General features: G+C 57.7%; 9 protein-coding genes across 9 annotated transcripts; 2 read left to right on the top strand and 7 right to left on the bottom strand.

Moving 5' to 3' along the window:
• Positions 1–1,866: 1,866 nt before the first annotated feature.
• On the bottom strand, positions 1,867–6,077 carry TRAVEDRAFT_41081 (uncharacterized protein; the record flags this gene model as incomplete). The annotated part of the gene is given in 9 exon segments (XM_008047427.1): positions 1,867–2,083; positions 2,229–2,674; positions 2,729–3,032; positions 3,052–4,124; positions 4,190–4,414; positions 4,475–4,491; positions 4,545–4,810; positions 4,920–5,536; positions 5,709–6,077. The coding sequence occupies 9 exon segments, from the start codon at positions 6,075–6,077 to the stop codon at positions 1,867–1,869; spliced, it is 3,534 nt and encodes a 1,177-aa protein (XP_008045618.1).
• Positions 6,078–6,781: 704 nt separating this feature from the next.
• Positions 6,782–8,729, top strand: TRAVEDRAFT_25065 (uncharacterized protein; the record flags this gene model as incomplete). The annotated part of the gene is made up of 7 exons (XM_008047421.1): positions 6,782–7,177; positions 7,242–7,322; positions 7,374–7,447; positions 7,476–7,717; positions 7,801–7,912; positions 8,028–8,112; positions 8,172–8,729. The coding sequence occupies 7 exons, from the start codon at positions 6,782–6,784 to the stop codon at positions 8,727–8,729; spliced, it is 1,548 nt and encodes a 515-aa protein (XP_008045612.1).
• A 691-nt stretch (positions 8,730–9,420) lies between these two features.
• On the top strand, positions 9,421–10,359 carry TRAVEDRAFT_54531 (uncharacterized protein; the record flags this gene model as incomplete). The annotated part of the gene is made up of 1 exon (XM_008047452.1): positions 9,421–10,359. The coding sequence occupies one exon, from the start codon at positions 9,421–9,423 to the stop codon at positions 10,357–10,359; it is 939 nt and encodes a 312-aa protein (XP_008045643.1).
• Positions 10,360–10,844: 485 nt separating this feature from the next.
• TRAVEDRAFT_54530 (uncharacterized protein) lies at positions 10,845–12,404 on the bottom strand (the record flags this gene model as incomplete). The annotated part of the gene is made up of 5 exons (XM_008047451.1): positions 10,845–11,375; positions 11,429–11,666; positions 11,787–11,985; positions 12,034–12,229; positions 12,288–12,404. The coding sequence occupies 5 exons, from the start codon at positions 12,402–12,404 to the stop codon at positions 10,845–10,847; spliced, it is 1,281 nt and encodes a 426-aa protein (XP_008045642.1).
• A 196-nt stretch (positions 12,405–12,600) lies between these two features.
• TRAVEDRAFT_54529 (uncharacterized protein) lies at positions 12,601–12,885 on the bottom strand (the record flags this gene model as incomplete). The annotated part of the gene is made up of 3 exons (XM_008047450.1): positions 12,601–12,661; positions 12,716–12,792; positions 12,847–12,885. 3 exons carry the CDS (start codon positions 12,883–12,885, stop codon positions 12,601–12,603), a joined length of 177 nt encoding a protein of 58 aa, XP_008045641.1.
• Positions 12,886–14,333: 1,448 nt separating this feature from the next.
• Positions 14,334–14,561, bottom strand: TRAVEDRAFT_78039 (uncharacterized protein; the record flags this gene model as incomplete). Its single annotated transcript, XM_008047449.1, has 1 exon — positions 14,334–14,561. A coding segment is annotated over one exon (228 nt), but the record flags the coding sequence as incomplete, so codon positions are not given.
• A 1,372-nt stretch (positions 14,562–15,933) lies between these two features.
• TRAVEDRAFT_54527 (uncharacterized protein) lies at positions 15,934–16,286 on the bottom strand (the record flags this gene model as incomplete). Its single annotated transcript, XM_008047448.1, has 2 exons — positions 15,934–16,107; positions 16,164–16,286. The coding sequence occupies 2 exons, from the start codon at positions 16,284–16,286 to the stop codon at positions 15,934–15,936; spliced, it is 297 nt and encodes a 98-aa protein (XP_008045639.1).
• A 1,703-nt stretch (positions 16,287–17,989) lies between these two features.
• Positions 17,990–18,599, bottom strand: TRAVEDRAFT_54526 (uncharacterized protein; the record flags this gene model as incomplete). Its single annotated transcript, XM_008047447.1, has 3 exons — positions 17,990–18,454; positions 18,502–18,516; positions 18,576–18,599. The coding sequence occupies 3 exons, from the start codon at positions 18,597–18,599 to the stop codon at positions 17,990–17,992; spliced, it is 504 nt and encodes a 167-aa protein (XP_008045638.1).
• Positions 18,600–19,604: 1,005 nt separating this feature from the next.
• TRAVEDRAFT_41080 (uncharacterized protein) lies at positions 19,605–23,050 on the bottom strand (the record flags this gene model as incomplete). Its single annotated transcript, XM_008047426.1, has 9 exons — positions 19,605–19,969; positions 20,038–21,067; positions 21,104–21,278; positions 21,302–21,548; positions 21,575–21,764; positions 21,825–22,118; positions 22,172–22,672; positions 22,715–22,866; positions 22,963–23,050. 9 exons carry the CDS (start codon positions 23,048–23,050, stop codon positions 19,605–19,607), a joined length of 3,042 nt encoding a protein of 1,013 aa, XP_008045617.1.
• Between the last annotated feature and the right edge of the window lie 280 nt (positions 23,051–23,330).

Raw genomic sequence — 23,330 nt, 5'->3', positions numbered from 1 at the left:
TGCAGACTCTTAGCGTATCATCATATTCGGCGTCGAACGACTTTCTCCACTTGGTTGGATCCCTCATCCCTGCCCCCAACGAAAATGCGGTGCTCTTCCCAGCACTGCTCGCACTCTCATGGAACGACAACTACATCCCAGACTCTGGTTTCCGAGACACGCTCTCCTTCGACACCCTATGTGGGCCCAACACCAGAGTAGTTGAGATCGTCATGCACAACGTGATCACTTCCTGTGATGACTGGGTGCGAGGTGCTCTGGGTCTTCTCTCCGGTAAAGCAAGGCTGCCGATGGAAGACACGTACATCCTATGTACAGGCGGCACGGGCGCGCGCACACCAGCGCCATACATCTCCAAAAACATACAGAAGTCAATGGTCTCACACCTCAGGGCAACGAGGAGTGGCAGGGCATATGAACACGGTAAGCAGGTCGCAAGCACATATGGACGTGAAGCTCATTCTGCACCCCACTCTAGGAGTTCCAAAGCTTTGCTACGCGGCGAGCACCAGCTCTATCACTGGGCATATCAACATGTTCGTGTCCTGTTGGTCGTCATTCCCGGGAGGTACCGCCTTTCTTTGGATCCCCACAACACAGGCCACCACGACAGCGCTATGCAACAGTGCCCATCTCTCCATCGAATCTCTAGAGACAGCGCACTTTGTTCTGCAACATATAGTGCTTTACGGTCTCACCGCTCGCTGGTTTTGCGCGGTGAATCTCCCTGGGTACCCGGATGGCGACTCGCAGACGGCCCACCCGGACGCCGGCGACATGACGGATGCTGAGACGCCGGACGGCGACACTTCGGTACGCCCGCCGATGTGGAGCCCCACATCTTGGCTACCACTTGCAAATGCCCTTCTCCGGCAACACGAGCTGCGCATCGTTGTGCTCGACTTCCGAGGCATTGCATTCCCCCCCCTCGAAGCCGATCTTCAACGTATAGGACGTGCATGGCCTCACCTGCAGGAATTGCATGTCTCCCATGCAACAGGTGGCGATGCGAGCACCGTCCCATCCCTCAGCGCTGTCTACTATCTCTGCCGCTCTTGTCCATTCCTACGTGTCCTCCATCTCCCCGTCATCACCGCAATGGGATGTCTTCTGCTAGCCAGTCGCGAGAGCGCCTCTTCACGGCCTTCTCATCAACACCCAACTCTCCGGCATCTGTCTTCCACTATATTGGTCCTGGAGCATTCCGCGGCGACATTTGCGGACATTTTAGCGATGCTATTCCACTTCTACAAATCGTCGGTCGGCCCACCCACTGCGTCGAAGGCCTGGGCCATGGTGTCCGCCTCGCTTTCTACTGCTAAACACACTTGGAGCCATTCCTCGCCTTCGTCCAAGTTCCTTCCTGTTGGAAGGAGACATGGGCAGGTCAGTGCTCTTTCTATCAAATTGTGTAGTGTCGTCGCTGATAGACACTGCGGCGGCCTTTGAAAGGGAGCTTAACTGCTGCAAGCATATAGACGGTGGGTGTTCATTCTGTTCCTCCTTGTGGCCTCTTCGTCATGTCTGTGTTGTCTTGCTGTTTGTGATCCGTCGTTTGCCGCTGTCTTGCTGTATATCTTGCTCTCCTTGTCGTCTGTAGCTGAAACATGTATATACCCAACCACTGTACCATATCTACACATATCTTCCACCGTACATCTGTCCTTGTATATATCGTATTGCTCTTGTGAGATGTAATATACTGTAGCTCCCTTACACCGAGTTGAGTACTACATATGGCTTACCTTCCTCATGGGCACTATGGGCACCAACACCTCTCTTTATGCCGCGCTACTACGCCTCGGAGGCCGCCATGCGCACCGCGCGCTCCTCGTCTTTTTCTCCCCTGCACCCGACTGCGACGATTCACAGATCGTGTGCACGCGCCGTGTCAGCCACGGCGTGTCCTGCGTAGAGGTTAAGGTCAAAATCACTATTTCTGTTGCGGAGGTCGACCTCGGGGAGCACCTCGTCGTCACCGTAGAAGGCCTTGATGCGCGTGTGGCAGTCATCGGCGACCTTGTGAATGGGCACGTAGCCCATGGCGGGCTTGTAGACAACGTGGAGAGGGACGCGGGCGCTCCTCGAAAATAGTAACGTCGATTGTCGAAGTTGCAGCGTTGAAAGTGGCCTCGATCGCCTTGAACGACGGGTCATGCTCGCCGTACGAGCGGGCGCTACCGAACACAGATCTTGGTCGGACGGGATCCCTCAGTCTCGACAACAACCTTCTGCTCCAGTGGGGAGCGAAGAGACGACGCATGTGGTTGTCAACGTACGCCGTGCCCTGCACGATGGTCGTGGACGTGAGTAGCGCACGTGCCCAGCTGAGCTTGGGGCCCACGAGGGTCTCGAGCCGCACCAAAGTCTCCGGGGTGGACTGACCCATGACGTAAGTCGCGGTGTTGCCAGCGACGGCGGAGGCAATCACAGCGGGGAGAGCGCGAGGTGCCGGAGCGAGGTACTCGGCTGTCGGAATCTTCGACTTGTCGCCGGCGTAGAAGCGGTCGACGAGCTTGTCAATGAAGATCGAGGTGATGTTTCCGAGCATCTCCTTGATAGGCTCGTCCTTGACCTTCGCGTGCTTCACGGCAACAGGGCCCTGGAGGATGCACACACGCTGGGGGTCCTGGTCGAAGACAGCGTCGATGTCCTCAGCAGCCCAGAGGGAGTCCTGTTAAAGCGAAGTTAGCACGATGTAGAAAATTGTAAGGCCGGCATATTCCACATACCTTCTTGAACCAGACCTCAAGGCTTGCATCGAGCTTGGGGATGAAGGTGCGGGTTTCTGACTGGGGCGCTGCAGGATGGCAAGGAAGTAGGCCTTGTCCTCGGACGCAAGGAGCTGCTCCGTTGCGGCCGGGTACGTCTTGAAGAACTTCTCGATGAACGCCTGGGGCCTGTCGAGCGACGTGTAAGACTGAAGGATTGACGGCTTCTGGCCGCCGTTGATGCCAGCGAAGCACTCCTCAACATGGCGCAGCCAGTCCCCGGTGAGGTTCCGGGTTCCGGAGCGACGTGTCGATCCAGCGCTCCTGGTTCGCGACGTACATCAAGCGCACCATGCGCAGGACGACCTCCTCGTAGGTCATGTCCGCGATGTCCTCGACAACGGAGTCGTCCTTCCACCCAAACCACGGCTTCGCGAAGTCCTTGTTGAGCTCCGCGATGACCTCCGCACGGTGCTCGTTGAGCCACGTCGTGCGCTTCTCCTTGGGCAGCTTGAAGATGGTATCGTCGAACTCCTTCCAGAGCTTGACGGCACGCGTCGCGATCTCGCGGATGGGCTCGCCGAGCTCCGAGCGGACGGTGAGGATGCCACCGGTCTTCTTCGAGTAGGTGCCCTCCCACTTCGAGTCGTCGACGCCGGACGCGGCGACGATGAGGTCCTTGACAGACGAGCTGGTGTGGGCCTCCTTCGCAACCATGACGCGGCTGGCGAACAGGAAACCGTCGAAAGGCATCGGCTGAGCACCGAAAGCCTCAACAGACCAGTCACCGGTGAGGTACGGCCATACATCATCGGCACCGCCGAAGCCAGAGCCTCCGACGAGCAGGAGGTTCGAGTGCTGGCGGATGGAGCCGTACGTCGAGAGGATAGGCTGGTGGAAGTCCTCGCACGAGTGGTGACCTCCCGCACGACCACCGGTCCACTGCATGATGATGGGGAAGTCGGGGTTGGCGGCCGCGATGTTCACGACCTGGCAGATGCCGTCGACGGAGCCGGGCTTGAACAAGACGTGCTTGATGCCAGCAGCGCGGAGCGCGTCAATGATCTCAGCCGCCTTCTCCGTGCTGGGGATACCGGCTGCTGCAACGCAGAAGCCCTCGATTGGGAGACCCTCGCGGTGCATCTCCTGCCACAACAGGAACTGGAAGCCAAATTGGCGCGGGTTGATGAAGAGTGCGATCAGCGTGATACCGACACCCGCATGTGTCTTGCTCTGGATCTCCGCCACCTTCTCGCGAAGTGCGGCGGCCCTGTAGTGTCCGCCGCCCGCAAGCTCAACGTGGTAACCCGCGTCGAGGACGGCGCTCACGAAGCCTGCCTTCACGGTGGTCGGCGTCATACGGGCGACCATGATTGGGGGCTTGCCGAGCAGGCGAGAGAATGGCATGTCGATCTGGATGATATCGTCGGTGTATCCTTGTCAGCACAAATCTGTGGTAAGACAAAGACATGACATACCTGGTCTTCACCAGACGGGGAGAACTTCTTCGCCCACCATTGCTCGGTCTTGATGTTCTGCGCGTCGTAGAGCTCCGCAGGACCCTTAGACCTGTCGCCCACAATGACGACGCGCACACAGCGGCCCTCGAGGTTCCGCGAAGTCAAAGGACCGATTCCGCTCAAACCACCAGGACCGAAGTCGACCGCATGTGTAGCGGTCTCGGGGAAGTCGGTCGCCTTTGACTAGTGGATCGGAAGGGTGAAGATCTGGTCGCAGAGCGCCCGAGTAAGAGACCCATCGACTGATCGGAGGTCGGAGCCTAATACATACACGGTCAGATGAGCCTATAAATGACTGATTAAGCGCACATACCGTTCTCTGTGTGGTACACAGGGATCGCGAGGTCCTCCTTGGACCACAACTCCTTGCCCTCGAGGCCATCCATGACCTCATCCGCAACATCTGCGAGGTACTTGCTGTGATAGGGGACGCCAACCACGAGGAAGCGCACCGAAAAGACCGGCTTGCGTTGCGAGAAGGGAGTCTTGCTCTGGTCGAGCCCGCTGGGTGCGCGGACCTTCCGGAGGTGGGTGACGAGACCGTACAGCGCACGCGAGGGGCTGGTGACGACACAAACACTTTGGGACCATTGTACAGGGACACGCCGATCTGCGAGTTGTCGGGGAGGTGCTTGTTTGTCTTCGCATGCGTGTCTTGAGGTCCTTGAGAGGCAAGCCAGTGACGGACAACATAGGGCTGGGGGCGCCCTCGCTGCCCTCTACTGAGTCTTGCACAATGGTCGGCTCGAGTGCAAGGACAGGAAACGCTTTCTGGCCGCGCAGGCCGGAGTAGAAGAGCCACTTGAGGGCCTTCAATGCGTTCTCGAAGAACGACTCGCTGGTCATCGACGCCGCAATGCAGAGCGCCGAGACGAGACCCTGAGAGTGACCGGTAGACCCTTGGAGACGAGAGAGGAGGTCGCCAGGGGTGGACTGAGTGACTCGGCATACGACCAGATACTGCGTGAGCTGCGTAAGGCCAATGAGAGGGAATGAGATGGGGATGGTGGCGAGGTAGGAGACAGGGGGGCGCGGTGATGCGCCTGTCAGCCATGAAATTACGTCAAGGCCATGCGTGTAGTAGGTGTCCTCCTCAGATTCCTCGACGAGGGGAATCAAGATATCGCGGGTAACATTCGTCAGGAATTGTGAGACGTAGGGCTTGTAGATGTCGTAGAGAGTCTGGAGCTCGTCGAAGTAGACCTCGTTGGTCCCTTGACCGCCGAAGAGTGCGTAGACAGACGCGTCTCTACGCTTTACTGCGGAGAGAAGCGCGCTGGACGGCCCATAAGGGATAGCAGAGACCTGCTTCGCCTCGAGCGTCGCAAGGGCCTTGAAGTATGATGCGAGGACGGTCTTGCGAACCTCGGTGTCGAAAGCGACAACGTGACGCGACGGCCCCGGACACGTTGCGGGCGGAGAGCAGGAGCAGGGTAGTAGTCATGGGAGGCACATCGCGATCTCGAAGAGCGCCCACTTGAGGAATGGAGAGCCGGCCTTGTTTTGTGTCGTCATGAACGTGGACACCCACCCATGCCTCTGCCTTCCCTGTCGAGCTCACGAACTGCGCTATGGTGGACCTGACGTGAGCAGACTCGACCCCATGAGCTTGATTGGTGACGCCGAACGGGGCACGGCCCACAACCGTGGTCGTGGTCGTGACCTGCAGCTTTGGGGCCGGGGGGCGAGCGGAAAGACAGGCGGGAGGCAGGGCGATCTTGACTGCAGGCGTCGGTGGCACAAGGCGGGAGGACTCGGGCGGCACAAGTCGAGGTGGCAGAAGGCGAAGGTGGTGCTTGCACTTTGGACCAGAACAGCGCACACCGTTTGACTGCCGTAGCAGCATGCAGTGAGCACACGAGCGAGTGGGGTGTTCTGTACAGTACATACCCTGCTTGTTCCGGCGACGCGGCCCGCATAAGTGTACGCTTCGCAGCTGGGAGGACAGCGTATGCAGGCGATGTTGCGACGGCGCGCGGGTTTCTCCCGGAAATGCTTGTCAGACAGCTTGAGCTTCATTAGGACTGGTCTTTGGTCTTTGTGGGCGAAGGTTTCGGTTGTGGTGCTAGCACAGAGAGCGCGAGCGAGGTAGATGTCAATATAGCGGAGAATGGCTGGGCCAGGGTGTGTGTGGTGAGTTGCAGAGGAACGAGGTCAAGCAGCCGTGAGCAAAGAGGAAGCAAGATCATAGATGGAGGTGAGAGCAGGAGCCTGAGAGCGCTCATCCTAGTAAGCGCTGAAACCATGAACGTAGATGTTTTTCTGCCATAACTTGGCAGGCATAAATTACTAAGAGCACACAAGCTCAGAGTATATTCTATACATATACAAGCTTCTGTATACCAAAATCTGTGCTTCACAGAGCCGAATTGCGGGATAGACAGCAGCTTAGATGTCGGTGCCACTTCTGAGGTGAAGCACCGGAGAAGGTGCACGTGAGCGTGTCGCGTCCGTCAGGCGCGTTCGAGTCTGTTCACTTTCCAAATACTGCTGGCGTTCCTCCGCTCTTCGTGTCTATCATCTATCCTGCTCTCATTTGCCGCTCTCTCTATGCCCGAGTATCGCGAGGCTATTGCTAATGCATACGCCATCTCTCGCTGGCTGGATCATCTCAAGGATGACACTGGTAAACTTCTCCTCTACCTCCGCCTCCGCCGGCTCTGGGCAGATGCTACCGACTCTGAACAGGAGGCCGCTCAAGAGGAGCTCGATAGGGTGCCAATGGCTCTAAGGCACACTCGCGTTCAGCTGGGCCGTGCCGCTCTAGGTAACATGTACATGCTGGGTCATGACTCGCAGATCAAACGTGGCTCGAAGGGTGCTCAAGAATACGTTTGGCCTCGTATCGGGACACAACCACTCTCGTCGTTTGCTGGTGTGCACCTTAATCGTGCATATGCAACACCGCAAACTGTCGTCTTGGAGCTGGGGACATTGCGCCTGCAGGTATTTTGATATCTTCAACTTAAACAGTCTGGTGTTCCGCTCACTCATGATGATCTTGCTGTAGGTGCGTTTGCACACTCATACTGTCACGCAAGTCTATACCCGGGAACAATGGCACAATACAATCAAGAAGGTATCGACATCGGTGAGCAAAGATATCCTCCAGGTATGAACGGAGCTGATTATGCTTCACCAGATTCGCAAATTCCGTGTCGGCCTGGCACTCGACTTCAACACTTACATTGTCGCATTCCTGTCTCCGGATAACTTGTACGCAGTATGCTTACTCCTGTTATAGATGCATCACATTCACTGAGCGCAGCTCTTTGCAGCCGTATTGGACGCCGCAGGCTGACCCGCTTCCAGTGTGGCACCCTGACATCTTCTCAGAAAACCACGCGTTTCTCAATCAGATGGCTGATTGGGTTATGAGGGAGGCTAAGAATGGGTTCACATCTGAGAATCTGGCTATCAATGTCATCCGGAAACGTGTGGGAGGCGTCGGAATCTACACCAGTGAGGAATTGATGTTTATGTCTGGTGAGAGACCGTGTTGTCCCCCTTCTATTATATGACATTCGCCATCCACTCACTCTCGTACTTTCTGGCGGCACGCGTACTAGGTCTAAGTGCATTCCTCACAGTGGGGGAATTCTTGTGCTGTCCTTCCCGTGTGGCTCGGTTTTGTGAGGCATTCTGGACGCTTGTAGATGAAGCGCATTCTTCAGAATTAAGGTATGTATTCGCATATCTTGGGACTCTCGTCGCGTTTCCACTAATACCTCTTAAGGGAACTCATGAACCCATGCTATCATGGGTTCGTTCTTGCACCATCGAAGGCCCAACGCAGACGCTATGCCTTTTGGCTATATGTTCACGGCAAGAGCGAAGTCCTTGTCCCGCTACGCCTGAAAGAACAGTGGATCGAGTATCAGGTAAGCTTCTGTGCCCATCCATGTCGCACTCCAATATTTCACTCGCAAAACGGAAGCAGAACGTCGATAAGCTCCTTAATGCGCCGTCAGACGGCGCGTTCTGGACGGCCTTCCAGGCGCTAATACGCGACAAGCATCGTACGGTGCCGGTGGCTGCAGACGACCTCAAGGACGTCTTCGAAGTCCGCATGAACCCGCCACATGTCCTCCCGTCTGTGTTTGACCCAATGACCCACGCTGTGAACCGCGCATTTGCGCAGTCTCTCCCGCCTCGCACGAAGGACACGAGCGCAAACCTATGCTTCTCGCGCGCTTTCACGGTCGAGGAAATAGACGACGTCAAGGCGCACATTCGGACACACTGCAAGGGCTCAGCGCGAGGAGATGATGGCATAGGATATGACGATGTGCTCGCTCTCGACTCCGAGAACCTACGCTCACTGTTCCAGGCGTGCATTGACTCGGGCGACGCGCCCGCTGCTTGGGTGACTGCCATCATAGCGGCGATCAAGAAACCTGGGAAGGACGGCTCACTCCCGGAAGCCATGCGCACGCCGCGCACGGACGTGCGCCACCGCACACCCGCCCGACGCTCGAGCTCAGCCTTGAAGTCTTGACGAGCCCGCGTGGCACTGAGCGGGAGTGGCTTGCGGAGCGACTTCGGGAGTTGTCGAGTGTCAGAGGAGTGCTTGTGAGCAGCATCCTTGGCCGCCGCGTCGGCCGCCTCGTTTCCGGGGATGTCCGTGTGCCCTGGCACCCAGCGCAGGGTGAGCTTTAGACGCGGGCGCGTCCGCTTCAAATCCCAAAAGGCTGCGTGAAAAATGTCAGTAAAATAACGACCAGCGCTGGGGGTACATAGCGTCGATGCCTGAATCACGTCCGTCCACTTCTGACGGTTCAGTCGGCGCGTGAGGCGTTGGAGTACTAAACACACCTCGTACCGTAAGCCCTTCGTCCCCAGATACTCTTGCCGGAGACCACCGTTAACATCGCGCTTTATAGCATCTTTATTGCTCCTTGTGCTCTCCGCGTCATCCGCGACTCCACTACCTCCCACCATTTGTCCACATCTGACGGTGTAGCCGACGCTCGAGGCGTCCTCACTGCTCCCATCGACGCTCTCTCCGTCGCCTTCTTTGGTACTCTCTCAGCCCGCCACTCCTTTCCGGCATCTCCCAGTCGCTCTCCTCGACACTCCGGATATCGCTCCCTCAGCCCCGAAGTCCCCGACCATGACCACACTTCTCGCGCTCTCCAGGGCCCGGTACTCGGATGTTCCATTGAATCTTCACCTCCCTGGTCGGAGGCATGATTGAGACCGTGTTCGACCACCTGCACGTCGAAACCCTCTTGCGCATGCGAGCCACCGGAGCGGTAGCCGACGAGTATATCTCCACATATCTTCACAGGAAGCTCGTCGGTTTCCTCCGCCACTACGTCGAGAATCCGCACCATTTCCTCGACGAGCTGGAGACTTGCTGCTCCGTCATATGCGGGTCTGCAGCGCTTGCCATTCTGTTCCGCCACCCTTGGAAGGCTTGTGACCTCGACGTCTATATCCCGCGTGACTTCGTTTGGCACGTTATCGCATACCTCGTCAACGTTGAGCAATACACCGTCGAGTTTCTTGGCGACCCGGACTACACCGCCTACGGCGATATTCGCTCCGTCGCACGTATGTCGCGCGCAGATGGACGTCGCGTCAACGTGATCCAGAGCGAATCAAACTCTCCACTTCTCCCCATCGCGAGCTTCTGGAACACCGCCGTGATGAACTACATCACTCCCACGAACTTCTGCATCGCCTACCCCCTCCTCACGGACGAACTATGCGCACTCACCACGACTGTCCTGCTCCTCGAAGACGGTGTGAGTGGCGCGACTTTTCCATTCGTCGGCCATGAGCTCGTCAAGAAGTACGAGGATCACGGGTTCTCCGTGCACGCCGATCACACTTCGTGGGCTCGGAGCGAAGACCCGTCGGCGTCGTGTCCAGGGATGGGTACGCCGCACTGCCCGCTCACCATGCGTTACTTCGGCGACCAGTTTTGTGTCACGGGTGCGATTCATGCCATTCGAGGACGTCGTACTCCTAGGACGTTGCCGAACGATTTCCTCGGGAAGTTCACAGCGGTGTGGTGGCGGGGCGGGCACACATGCGGAGGTGAATGTGCGAAGGCGGGGAAATGGTTATACTCGAACTCTTACAGTTGTGTCCGTACTTTGTTGATGACGTCTGACGTCTAATCTGAAGTCCCTCCTTTTGCGAACGTGTTTGTTGGCCACCCGAGAGACATAGAAAGCGTGATCAGGGACTTTGGATAGGAGGCTGAAGAAGCTGCTGTCCAAGGGACGCTGGCCGGAGCAGCGCCGCGGCACTGCGGGAAGGATCCACATTTTTTAGAGGTGTTGGGCACAGTTACGACGGAACGACCGAAAGAGGTGTTCCGAACATTTTTGGGCGGTATTGAGAATAATTGTGCAGAACACCTCATGTGTGCATGTTTAGGTGTTCTACACAGTTGCTCCCGATGTGTACCACAGCTTGTATAGCTATTTTTATAGGTGTTTCGGACGCCATCAGGCAAGGTGTTCTGAACGGTGATCTGAGCTGTTCCCAACCGACGAAATCAATGTAAACTACAGTGCATTGACATGTTTAAAACACTCGCTGAAAGAGTCGTGCACGCCGCCGATGGATCACGCCCGAATATATTTGCGAATAAAATTTATTATGCTACATTTACATACGGACCTCGCAAGCTGTCGAGAAAGGCCATCACGACGGCGCGCAGCAGCGGCTTCTCGGCGTTGTCCTCGACCTCGTTGTTCTTGCCCGGGTCGTTCCACGGGCGGTCCCCAGACTTGACCCTAGTCATGTCGCGCCCGCGGCGCGTGTGCGCTTTCGCGAAGTCCACGATCGCGTCGTTCACGAGCGACGAGTTCGGGTACAGGAAGCTCTCCTCGAAGCGATGCACGACCACGCCGGGCGATGGCGAGTACACCTTCACACGTTCGTTCATCAAGAACTTGTTCGGGCTCAGCGGGATGTACACGTCGCGCGAGCTGGACTGGTTCGTGTTGTGCAGCGTGACGCGCCCGAAGAAGTGCCCGCGCGGACGCGCGAGGCGCACGAGGAGCAGCGCGAGCGACGCGGCGACGGACGTGTAGATCCCGTCCTCGATCGTCGCCAACACGGTGACGAGTACAGACGCGACACAGATGACGAGCTCGACGGGGGACACGCACCAGAAGGAGTACACCTGCCGCGGGGACGCGGGGACGCGACGAGGTCCGCGACGGCGTGCACGATCACCGCGGAGAGTGCGGCGGACGGGATCCAGAAGAACGCGGGGGTGAGGCCGTAGAGCGCGACGATTACGACGACGGCGCTGAAGAGGCCGGACGCGGGCGAGCGCACGCCGGACTTGGACTGCAGGGCGGAGCGCGAGAAGGAGCCTGTAGCAGGGCACGCGCCGAAGAGCGTGCCGATGGTGTTGGTCACGCCGATGACGATGAGTTCCTGGTTGGGATCGATCTTGTACCCGTTCACCCTACCGAATGTTGGAACAAGATCATCAGCGCATGCGACATGTACGGCATACGAGCGGTGCTCACACTTCGAAATGGAGATGTGCTCCAAGAAGAGAATGATAGTAGTGACGGGGAGCTACCCGGCAAGCGCCTTCACAAGCTCTGGGTCGATAATCAGCTGGCCCAGGTGCTTGAAGCCCCTCGGCACGTCCTGCAGGATCTTAATGGGGTACTCGCCGTCAGACCCCTTCCAGTAGCGAGTAAACAGCCAGGATCCGATCGTGAGAACGACGATGACGAACGCGTTCCGGAAGACGGACATGAAGAAGAAGAATCGTGCTGCAGAGGTCTCAACGGGCGGTTGGGCCGCGAGGGTGCAAGACTGACCTTTGGTAGGGTAGCGCTTGGAGAGGCGGTCACAAATCCAACGGATGGCGTACAGAGACACGAGCCTGGTGATTCCGAAGGCAGCGTTGGGCGAGAACTCAGCGCCACAGTAGAAGGGGGGAGAACGAACGTAATGCGTACTGTAGCGGGTGATCCAGCTGAAGATCGGGAAGAGACTCGTCACATAGTCGACCACCTACGGAGAAGAGTGATGAGCGCGAAGAGGGAACGGAAGAGCAAAGCCGGTGACGTACTCGACGAGTAGGATTTTGCGCAAGGTTCTCGGCCCAGTCCCGCGACGAAATGACAGGGATATCCTCGTCCGAGGACCCAATAATATGCCTGCACGTTCTCTTGAGCTTGGAGAGCATGGCTGCGCTTACGGGGGAGAGGGATGGGATCAGGCTTCGCTGTCCATCCCCGCTTTTATCTCTAGCTCCGGTGAGGATCAGCGTAATGTGGGGCTTACGAGAGGGAACTGACCATCTACGCAATGCGCGCCACGCGCACCCACTGGCTATGCACATGCCAGAAGATACAGGAGCCATGCGAAGACATGCACGCATATTAGCGAGCAAGACGGACTGGCACGGGCGCGATCACGAGCACCGCAATAAAGACGACACGGCTGTTGAGCGAGCGGATGAGGGCCGCTGCATATGGGAATGAGCTAGATACTCACATATCCTCGAGTCCTTGCAGAATGGCAGGCATGGTGATGTCGACGACGGGGGAGGGAGTCGAGACGTGATTGAACACCTGTAGGAAGTTGTAAAGAAATGACCTGTTCGTTGATGACGAGGGCGTACATACAGATCCGTGGGTCGCGATGTCTACGCTGTCGGCTGGCATTCGTCCGAGCGACGGTCCTTGCAGCAGACACCGTCGCACCGCCGCGGATAGGGAAGACGCCAAGACCGATCATCAACCTGGAAGAGAGGAGAAAAAGGTGGGCGAGAAGGGTGCTGCACGAAAAAACAGGCGACAGACTTACGCGAGTGCAGGTTGTCTGTGTCGGCGAACATCTAAGGCCGTGGCGTATGCATTCTACATCCGAGTAGATCTTGCTAAAATTTACATCGCTGCAAGTTGAGACATGCAGAGGAGACTGTCGCATGGGTGATTCCAGAGAAGATAAGACCAGAGAGAGATCCAGCAGATTGAGGTTGTGGAGAGAGAGACAAGCGAGGAAGTGAGAAGAGGCGGTGACGTGGACGCGACACATTAGAGTTCAGCGGAGTTCAGAAATGCATACATAGTCGACGAATGTCCATCCAACGCTCGCGCTGCACGGTCGAACTTGCATGTTCATTTTTGGGTACTGGGGCAACACAGAACATTGAACAGGAGTCGCGAGGGTCGTACTACGGGAGCAAGGGGCTTTTTTAAATATTAGAACGGCCCAGAGGCGCCTTTTGATGTGGAAACAGGGCGGAACGGAGCGAAAGTGAACAACCTATTGGACGCCTTGCAGAGGAGACGGTCTGGAACAAAGGCGAGCGAGAGAAATCAGAGGCGCAGGCCGCAAAGCAGACGAGTGGTTCAGGTGGCAAATCGGGCGAGAGATGCAGGTGGCAAAGCAGGCGAGATCGGAGAGACAGGCACAGGCGACTGAGAGATGCTGGCAAGCGGAAGGTGTGCAAGGGGGAGAGCAGGAGTAGGAGGACAAGAGACAAGCTAAGAGTGCAAACGATGAAGCCTGAGGACGAGCGGGTGATAGGCGAGATAAAGTTGCCGGTGCATCGACCAGATGTTCGCGAGACAGACGGGCCAAGCAGAGCTGAGTCGCGGTGGTTCACTTCGCCCTTATCTTGCCCTGGTGTGGTTGGTCTTGCGGGCCTTCTTGGGCGGGGACGGCTGAAGATAAGGGCGTGAGGATGATATTCCGCTCAGAGACCATAGTGACTCACTTCGGGAAAATCTCCGTCTGTGAGCAACTGAGTTCCCATTTCGCCAGCGGCCCGCGCAGTGGAACCTCGGGTGACCCGTCCTTTGGCAAGAGCGCGCGCAGTGACCTTGCGCTTCGTCGACGGGTTATTAGCACCGGTTTTCGACGATCCGGCGATGGGCGGTGTAGAGGCTACACGCGCCGGGATGGCGGTACCAGCGGGTATAGTCAGCGGGCGAGCCTTCACGCCGTCCTTCCTGTTTGCAGGGGGCTGAATGTATATGATGATGAGCGTGTTGTGGTAGCCTCATCGAGACCGTCTTACCTTACGAGCGTTCATCTCACGGAAATTGTTCCGGACGACATCGTGGGCTGACCCAGTGCCTGTCGCTGACCCATCCTCCGTGTCGTATGGGAACCGAAAGTATCCATACATGGAGCTTGACAACGCGACTTGCCGCGCTTCTGCGAGCGTGACCGCGCGGTCTTCGGCAATGAGCATCAGTGCCGCCTCGGGGGCGAGAATGAGTTGTGTAAATCCTTTTGCAGAGAACGGCAGGAAGTCCCCATCTTGCAAGATGTGTCGCGGAAAGAGGCGTTCGACAGCACTCATGATAATCGCCTCGCTGACCTCGCCGTAGCTAAGATGTGTCAAAAATGTTAGTGTGAGGACATCGGACCAAGCTACCATAACGACTTACTATCCGACACGAAGACTCGTCGTTAGCTCCGCAAGGCGTGGGTGACTCGGGCTGCTGTCGAAGAGACTGGCGATGATCTTGAGGGTGAGCTGAGGGGTGTAAGCACGGGTGAGCATCTGCCACATGTACGCGCTCGAGGGTTTATCGACAATGTCCTGGCGAGTAGCTTGAAGGTGGAGGACACGTGTGGAGATCAGTTCGGGGTCTAGAGACAGGGGCCAGCCTTCCTCGCGTGCGACGTCCGCTTCGGCATGATAGGAGATACGGGCGCAGATCTCGGCGTTGAGAACCATAAGTTGAGCATTGCTCTGTCCGTAGCTATCCACGAGGACCTCCAAGCGCTTCTTGAGCAGCCGAGACAGTGTTGGGTCTGACTTCGGATCATTGGGCATGCGATGCTCATACCCCATCTGGGGACATTGATTGGGCGAGAATGCCGTCGCGTTCTCCTCGTCCGCGGCCTCAGCAGCGAGTTCAGCACGGATGTCGTACTCTTCGGACTCGATCGAGCGTGCGTGATATATAGTAGGCGTCAGCGGTTGCGGCGAGATCGACCCCGTGGAGCGTTGGCGAGGGGATGACATCGGCTATAACAAAAATGTCATTGACATCCTGTGTGGTTGTGTAAAGCGAAGAGTACAATGGACGTACCCATGATTGGGGTCCCGCCTTTTGAATTGTGGCGCTGGGAACGCTGGCGCTGCGCTCCCGCCCATAGCCATCCGGCTGTCCCGCACGATCTTCCGGCTCGGCGTGTATTCCAGCCTCGGACACGGCGCCGAGGTCCTCAGACGCCAGAATCGCGTACGTTGAAGGCTTGGGGTTGTGCTGTACTTGTGAGGCCAGTCGTAGGCCGCTTCTCCGACGAGTCATCGCGATAATTGAGAGACAGGGCGTCGAGATCAGCCTGGGGAGCCAAGACCAGCCGGGCTCGCTTCGGACCGCTGCCGGGAGTGTTAGAAACCTCGCACCGTGGAAGAAACACGAGTAATACCCTCGATATTATAAAAAGAATGCGTAAGCGCGTTCCCGAGGCTCTCCGCGCAGGCCGTGGCCACCGGGAACCCCGCAGAGTCGACGGGCGGACAACGCGCAGATAGGCGCCTGCTCCGCACCCTCAGCTCGACCATGAGTGTGGAGCGCGCTGGGGTGGTCGTGGGTCTCCCTGAGGTTCATTATACCTTGCATTGCTTTTGGGACGCGACTGTGATGCGGCGTCGTCGCGGAATCGAAAGCGAGAGATTCGAGGGTACACGAACAGGCCGCGGAAGCTGAGCCAGCGCCGCATCGCTTGCCGCAGCCGCGGGGCGCTCAGATCGCGTAGATGGGGATTCCGTTGTTGTATCGTATGCGTGAGATTAGAACAACGCGATTCTGTGCCTGCGTGCTCGCGAAATCGAGCGTGGAAGTGTCCAGAGCAGCCCGGGAGCCCTGGCTGAACTCGAGCTGCTCCTGGCTGCACTCAGACGCTCGCATCGCGACTCTCTGTGTCATAAACGGTGTGAGCGAGCATCAGCCTACCTCTGCAGCGCAGGACGTACCTCAGAGCCCGCCGCGCGGTCGTGGGGAGACAAGAGAAGGACGACACATCTGTAGACGCCCACACGGCGCAACAACCCGTGTGCGGCTTCGAAGTTCGCAACTGACTCTCGCACCGCCACCATCTACTCGACCCCACTGACTCGCCTCCGCCGTCTCTCTTGGCCCGCCGCTCCGGGAAGGCCTCGATGTCGATGGGCGCTGTGTTTGCCGAAGGCGACGGTCCCGGACTCCCGGGGACCGTGGCCAGCCTAGCGAGATCATCGCGGTGTCCTACAGTCGTCCTACTCGACGCCCTGGTCTCGACCCCGCCAATCGTCCGTCATCTGCATATGCCTCGGTAAGCCTCTGCCATGTGCAGCGGGGAACAATATACTCACCGGTTCCGTTGCAGTGTTCTCCGCCGTCCGGTGCGCCGCGCTGGCTGCGTCTTGACACGGCTCGTGGCCGCAAAAAGGAAAGCTTGAGAGTCGGCGTAGCACACTCTCATCGTGCAGCGCGAGCGCTGGAACGGCGTCCTCTGCCACGCGGTCCTCTGCCACGCGTCGACGTGGCGCTCGCACCCCGCTTGCACACTTGTCCGAGCGCCTGAGCGTACCGCCGCCGTGGTGAGCGAAGAGATTGTGTACAGAGCATCAACGTGTGCTTACCTTTTACAGCGCACTTCCTTCGCCTCGCGGCGCGGAACCTTGCCCGCGCCGTCGTCCTGCTGCACGGAATCGCATTCGTGCCGCCATCCCGCCACGTCTGCTACACTCCAGCGAGTGGCTGCGTTGCTTCAGGGGTATCCACGCGGTCACATATGGGCTCTCCGTACCCCCTGGCACGCCCTAGTGCGTGGCACCTGGAAACAATGTCGGACCGCTCGACTGTGGCTGTTCCTGCTGCCGGTGAGCCTGGGCTGCAATGACTGTGTTCATGCTGAGACGTCTTCCACAGACTGCGTCGTAGAGGTGCTGAGGTAGCGTCCTCGTGGGGGGCGAGAACCCGGACGCGCCAGATCCCGAAAGAAAAGGGGGGAGGCGTGCAAAGCAAGCAGCGAGCGTCGAAGGAGGAGGAGACACATCGAGCGGGCGGATGGCGGTGGGGAGGAAAGACGCGAGGCGGAGACAGCTCAGCGAGACCACGTCGGTGAGCACCGGGTTTTTCCGCGCTCCGCGAGAGAACGTAAAGCGAGCTCATAGATCAGGGCGGACGCGCGGGGCTAGTCGTTGTATAGCCCGGATTAGGTCATTTCAGGGTGCACCACCGGCTGCGCTCGCAAGCTATTTCCCAGCCGGTTCTGCACACGCTGCGCGGAGGCACCGCGTCGACCAATTCCGCGCGATTTACGTGCCACCCGCTTCGAACACGGGCGGCGTGAGGACCCTTGAGCTGGGGCCTCGATCAAAATGCCAAATCTGGCACACGGCGTAGTTCGAAGCACACACCGTCCGATTGTCCGTCTCTCACTACTGCACTCCTCCGCGCTGTGTCTCACCACCGTTCTAGCAAATACCGACGAATTATGACAAATGTGAAGTAGATTAGTGTCCAATCCACCGACCCGTTCGTACGCAGCTCGTACGCAGCGCGAACACTGCCCGCGTCAGTCCCACTCGATGTCCAACGTGGACTTGATCGGGTCCGTCGCGTGCTCACTGTGCCCCGCAGACTCGATCTAGTTCGAGTCAGGGTCGGCGTGCATACCACCAAAGTCCACCGAGAGGTCAAACTTGGCGATCGCGTCAACCACTGCGAGCTCATTCAGCCGCCGCCGCTTCGCCACCCGCCCATCGCCACCGCCGCCCGTCGTCTTGTCCACCCCTGGGAGCACGAACGGCATGCTCTAGACTGCGGGCTTCTCCCGCCTTGGCCGCACGTTCGTCTCCGTGTCGGACTTCCGCGCCCGCCGCTTTGTGACGTCCTCCCGCTGCTGCCTCTCGCCCGGGGCCTGTGGCTTGGGCGGTGCCGTGGATGTCGTCTCGTGGCCGACGTACCCCATGTCCTCTGGATGGTATACCACGGAAGTGACTTCGGTGTCGGCAGATCTCTTTTTGGCGGCAGCGGCCCTCCTCCTCAACATCGGCAGATAGTGGGGCGTGGGGTGGACGCTGTCCGGGTTGCGTTCGGCATTCTCCCGGTCTTCGCGCGAGGCCGGCTGGAAGCGCAGCTTGCGGGGGTGCCCGTCCGGCAAATCCCATCGCGCGAGGAGATCGTCGAGCGTCCGGACGCCACCGCCGATGGCGCTCAGGTCCGTGAACGAGACGTCCGCCGGCCAGCCGACAATCTTGAAGCCAATCTCCGAGACGATCTAGCGGGCATAGCGCAAGGGCACATATGACATCTGCGTGAGCTCACCGTCGGATAGGTCGTCTGCACGAACGGGTAAGCACGCTGCAGTTGTTCGCGCGGAGAAACAGACACTCACAGACTTTCCCGTTCAGACGGTCTTGCATTTTGGATCGAGAGACCTCGCGCGCAGTCCTCCGCCTCTTGGCATCGTCCCGGGGTGGCTCGTAGATGACGATGGGAAGTTCAGACACGGTGCAGCGTGGAGGTGAACGTGCGAGCGTGGTAGGTGCACGAGCAGAATGCGAATGCGGTCCACGCAGGACCCATATGAAGTTTTGACGGATGACCAGGTGAGAAACGGGTTCGTTTGCGTAGATCTCGGCTGAAAGAGAATCTCCGCAGGTCGCGTGCGAGGACACATTCAGCGCAGCGGCGAGTCTCAAATGGAACCAACAGAGTCGGCCTCTCCGGGACACGTCCGCCTATGCGTCCGCGTGAGGCTCCCCGTCCGATCTCCGCAATTTTGTAGTGTAGTTCTCTACTGACTGGTGTGCTCTAGTGTTGTTGCCACCTTGCGCCTCCGCACTAATGTGTCCTTGAGCACAGCAAGGCCCGGGCAAGTGCATGCCCAGTACATTCCCACTGCGAGTGTCTTGAAGCTTGCTTGTTAGGCACTCGGTGTGCGCTTAGATTTATGATCACTTTCCGAAGCCCGTATCTGAATTGCAGGCCGTCCACTCTGCCGAGATGAATATCAAGCGTTTGCATGCGCCTAAGCGAGCCTGCTCGATGTGACGCAAGATCCATCAGGAAAACCCTCCTCCAAATATTACATTGGAATACGCACATTTCATGAAATGCGCCGTAATTCTGCGTAAAGGCATGTAAAATCTTGGGATACTTAAAAATCGAGCGTTTTTCGATGAGATTGAGTGAGAAGTCATCTTATGACCAGCGCTCAGCATTCGAGTTGTGTGGCCGCGAAGCAAGGGTCGTGATACTCACGCTCAGCAGTGCGCCGCACTTGGAGAGCACCGGTTTCCGAAGAGCGTTCGAACCCGGCCGTATACCTGGGAATGCATGCGGTCAGGTAACGATGACGGCCCCAGTATTGACATGCGGCGCCGGGATGCGTCACGAATCAAACGAGGTGTACAAGTAATGCAATTCTAATATAGGTTGAAGTAAATATGCCCATCCTGGAACGGATTGACATAGAACGTCCCACACTGCTCGAGCACGTTCTCGCATGTCCAGTTTCGAGGAACATTGTGAGTCCACTTGGGGATCAAGTGGGCGCTCCGCTCTATGAGACCCACGGGGGGGACTGAGGCCACACGTTCGCCGCCTTGGATCGTCCGAACCACCCTGTACATCCTAGAGTTCGGATCGGGCGTCGCAGAGAACTTCGAGAACCACTCGACATACGCCAGATGGCGAGGAGGCCGTTGAACACCAGCAGCAACCGGGAAAAGATAGTCAAGGATCGCATCAGGGAGCGAGAAGACGAGCCGCACTTGGGCAACACGTACATCTATAAGGAATACTTACATATCAGATGACTGGCCCTTGTGCGAAGCATGGAGTAAAAAGTAGGCTTACCATTCAGACTACAACCGTGAGTCCAAGTTCGCGTTTGTGAGCCCTCTTCGGGAACACCGCGCACGCGTACGAGGACGGTGTCGAAACGTGCAGGAGTGACAATCTCACGAGACGCTCCATCGTGAGTCTGGCGTGGATGAACATGCACAGAGTCGACGGTTTCCTTCCCATAGATGGCCTCATTCCAAAACTTGATGCGGTGGAATACAGGGAGGCGCTCGAAAGGTAGAATGAAGTCGTCTGCGTGGTATTCAACCTGCCGGGAAGTCCATTCGGGGTGCCGCCACTGTACGATGAAGCGTGTCAGGGCAGGTGTGAAGAAACGGGCACCGTAGTGAGATAGAGAGATGACCTCGGCCAGTGGGACGGCCCTCCGAGACGGATGCCGAGTCATCTTGATGTCGAGCGCGTGTGTCATGTCCGGGGCATGCCAGCGAATGCCGTGGTGAGCGTTGAGAGGTCGCGGACCAACAGCGACCTGTTGTATGCGCCAAAGAACGTAGTTGGAGTGATGGGCGATCTTCTCACGGCGTTCCAGCCACCTCGTCATTTGTGGATACTCGTCTTTGTGGTTTGTAGCACGGTACGCATCCTTCGTGAAGTCGATGTGCAGGCGCTCTGACGTCTCGGTGTTGTACTTGTCCGTGGTTCCGAAGAGCTTGATGCATCGGACGTAGCGCTGTAGCGAGTGGAGCTTGGGGATGTTGAAGCCTGTGCGGACACCAAGAGTGATAAAGATATCCTTGTCGTCGTGGAACGCGGAGAGCGCACTGTCGAGGGCATCCAGAGTCTCGGCCGAATGAATCGGGTACTGCACCATGAAGAGGAAGTCCAGGAGAGCACGTGTCGCACGTACGAGCTGTGCACTCGCGTCGCGTCCACCAGGCAGATTCATGTCGATGATGACACCCAGTAGGAAGCGACTGATTTGACGATGCTCGGCACCGCTGACCCGCGAGAGAGAGCTGATACCTTTGTAGAAGATCCGAATCCCATGGTTTGGTGGAAGGCGGGCAACGCGTGCGTCGAGCTCCGATGCTCCTCAAGCGTCCTTGAGCCATGCCACCAGATGTTTGAAGACACCTTGGTACAGCTGATGGAGGACGTCGGATGCGATTGATTGGAATATGTCGATGTTTGGAAGATCTTCCCAGAAGGGATGCTGTACAGGCTTGATCCTCTCCGCAGCGCATGCTTCAGCGAACCGATCCGGTGTGGCAATTTCGCAGCCTTCCGCGATGCTTCGAAGTCGCGGTTTAGATACGGCTCGGAAGGGTTGTCGCCAAGGGAGGAGTGCGGAGATTCACAGACCGGGCAGTCGCCAGAGTACATGCGGCTGACAAGGCACTGCTCAGGGTAGTCGCCGACGTACACCGCCAGGATTGGGTGACATCGACGCACGAGACCATCGCCACTGGCGATGAGGATACCATCGAGACCCGCAGACTGCAGGGGTGCAAGTAAGTACCTCATGCATGGGTGGAAGTGTTGAGAGCGCCACGGCGTGCAGTCTTGTTTGTGATGTGTTCAAGGCGACTTGTGGGGAGGTACGCAAGCAAGATCTGGCCCTGCCGTCGAGGCTTCGATAGGATGGTTTTGGGGAGGTTGCCAATCGTCAGGTAGACTGGATAGGCCGATTTGTTGCGGAATAGCGTGACCTGTGTCTTGTCCGAGGAGATGATCACGGGGATGACGGTCGCGCCTGCCTTGTCGGCCTCTAGCTGCCTCTAAACGAGGCGCAGTGACACAGTAAGCAATGGATATAGTCGGATAAGCATGTCACGAACCTGTACAGACCACCACCACTGTCCGGTATGGAGGTCATGGTAGAGCCGTATCGTCTTGTCGCCATCCGCATAGTGTCGTTCTGGGGCCAAACAGAGGTAGCGTGCATGCTCCGGGTCGCTATACAGAGAGATGATGCATCCGAGGACGTTACGCGCACTGTACATCTCAAACTTCTCCCCCATGACCTCGGCCTCGAGGCGTGTGAAGGCAGGACGGTGATGAGGTAGTTTTGCGTCGATGACGTTATTGAGCTCTTTCGCATTCTTATAGGATAACCCCAGGGCTTCGATGAGCTATGCAAACTTTTGAGAATCAATAATACACACGTTTGTAAACGTGCACTCACCCCTTTGATCGCAAGCAATTCTGAGAATGCATTAGATGTAGGGGCACGCCTCTTTGCCCACTCAGCAACCCTCCAGTCCAGTTCAGACCGAAATGGCGCATACGGGTTGTCGCTGCTCCCGCCTACATTGCTGCCGTAGGCACGATAGCCTGAGGCGGAGGCGGGTGATGTCTGAGATGGGAGAGGAGCACCGGCTTGGCCGCCAAAGTGATCGACGTGAACCGATTTGGAACGGAGGCGATCGTGCGCTGCAGCTTCGACACCGCCAGGTGCGGGTGCTCGATGATGATCCTCTGCATCTCTGCCGCCCTCATTGTGTGGAGGATCGCCCATGATCACGTCGGGATCTACGGCGGAGGGTACAGGGGAGACGCGTTCTGGCAAGGGTGGCTGAGCGTGATCGACAGGGTCCGGTTGCTCGAGATGGATATCCTCGCCGGCAAGGGCGTCGAGTCCTACAGCTTCCTCTTCATCCGCATCGTCCTCCTCCTCACTGTCTTCCTGGACTTTAGGGGCCCGATGCGACAGCGCAGATGGCGCAGCATTGGCATCGTCATCGCCAAATCCCGGGAAGTCCTGCGCGTTATAGTCGTCGCCATAGAAGTCTCCTTCAAACGGAACAGGAGGTGGTTCATCCTCGCTCTCGTTCGGGACCGTGTGAGAGGGTCCTGGGGCGCCATTTGCAGGCGGAGAAGCTGGAACCGGAGAGACAGGGGCGGCTGTGTGATTGGATTGGCGGGGACGAGTGATGTTGGGTAGGACAGGCTGTCGCAGCTTCCGCGCGGCCTTACAAGACTTAGCTTTTGTCTTCGTTAGGTGCTGCCCAAGGTCCCTCTCCCTTTCGAATGTTTTAGAGCAGCCCGAGCAGGACCATCTCATTGTGTAGAGAATGGTGGGAGCCGGCGTTGATGCACAGCGAGTGGTAAACCAGAGGAGCGCAGAAGAGAATGTATGTGTATTCTGATAAGCGCCGGGGCTCGAAATCCTAGGTAAGTCCAGAATATGGCGGCGCCACAAAATAAGCACAGCGGAATAAACATCAGTTCAGAGTGGAGACGGACCAGATCAGTTTGCTGCGCCATGCAGGGGGATTATGGGCAGGCCGAGCGCATCGTCTGCCAGCGGCTCTTGTTCTCTGACCACCCCCTTCTCTCAGGAC

Source organism: Trametes versicolor (assembly GCF_000271585.1).
Source record: "Trametes versicolor FP-101664 SS1 unplaced genomic scaffold TRAVEscaffold_19, whole genome shotgun sequence".
NCBI lineage: Eukaryota > Fungi > Basidiomycota > Agaricomycetes > Polyporales > Polyporaceae > Trametes > Trametes versicolor.
The sequence above is the reverse complement of the archived record's forward strand: the minus strand, read 5'-3'. Positions and strand labels throughout refer to the sequence as shown.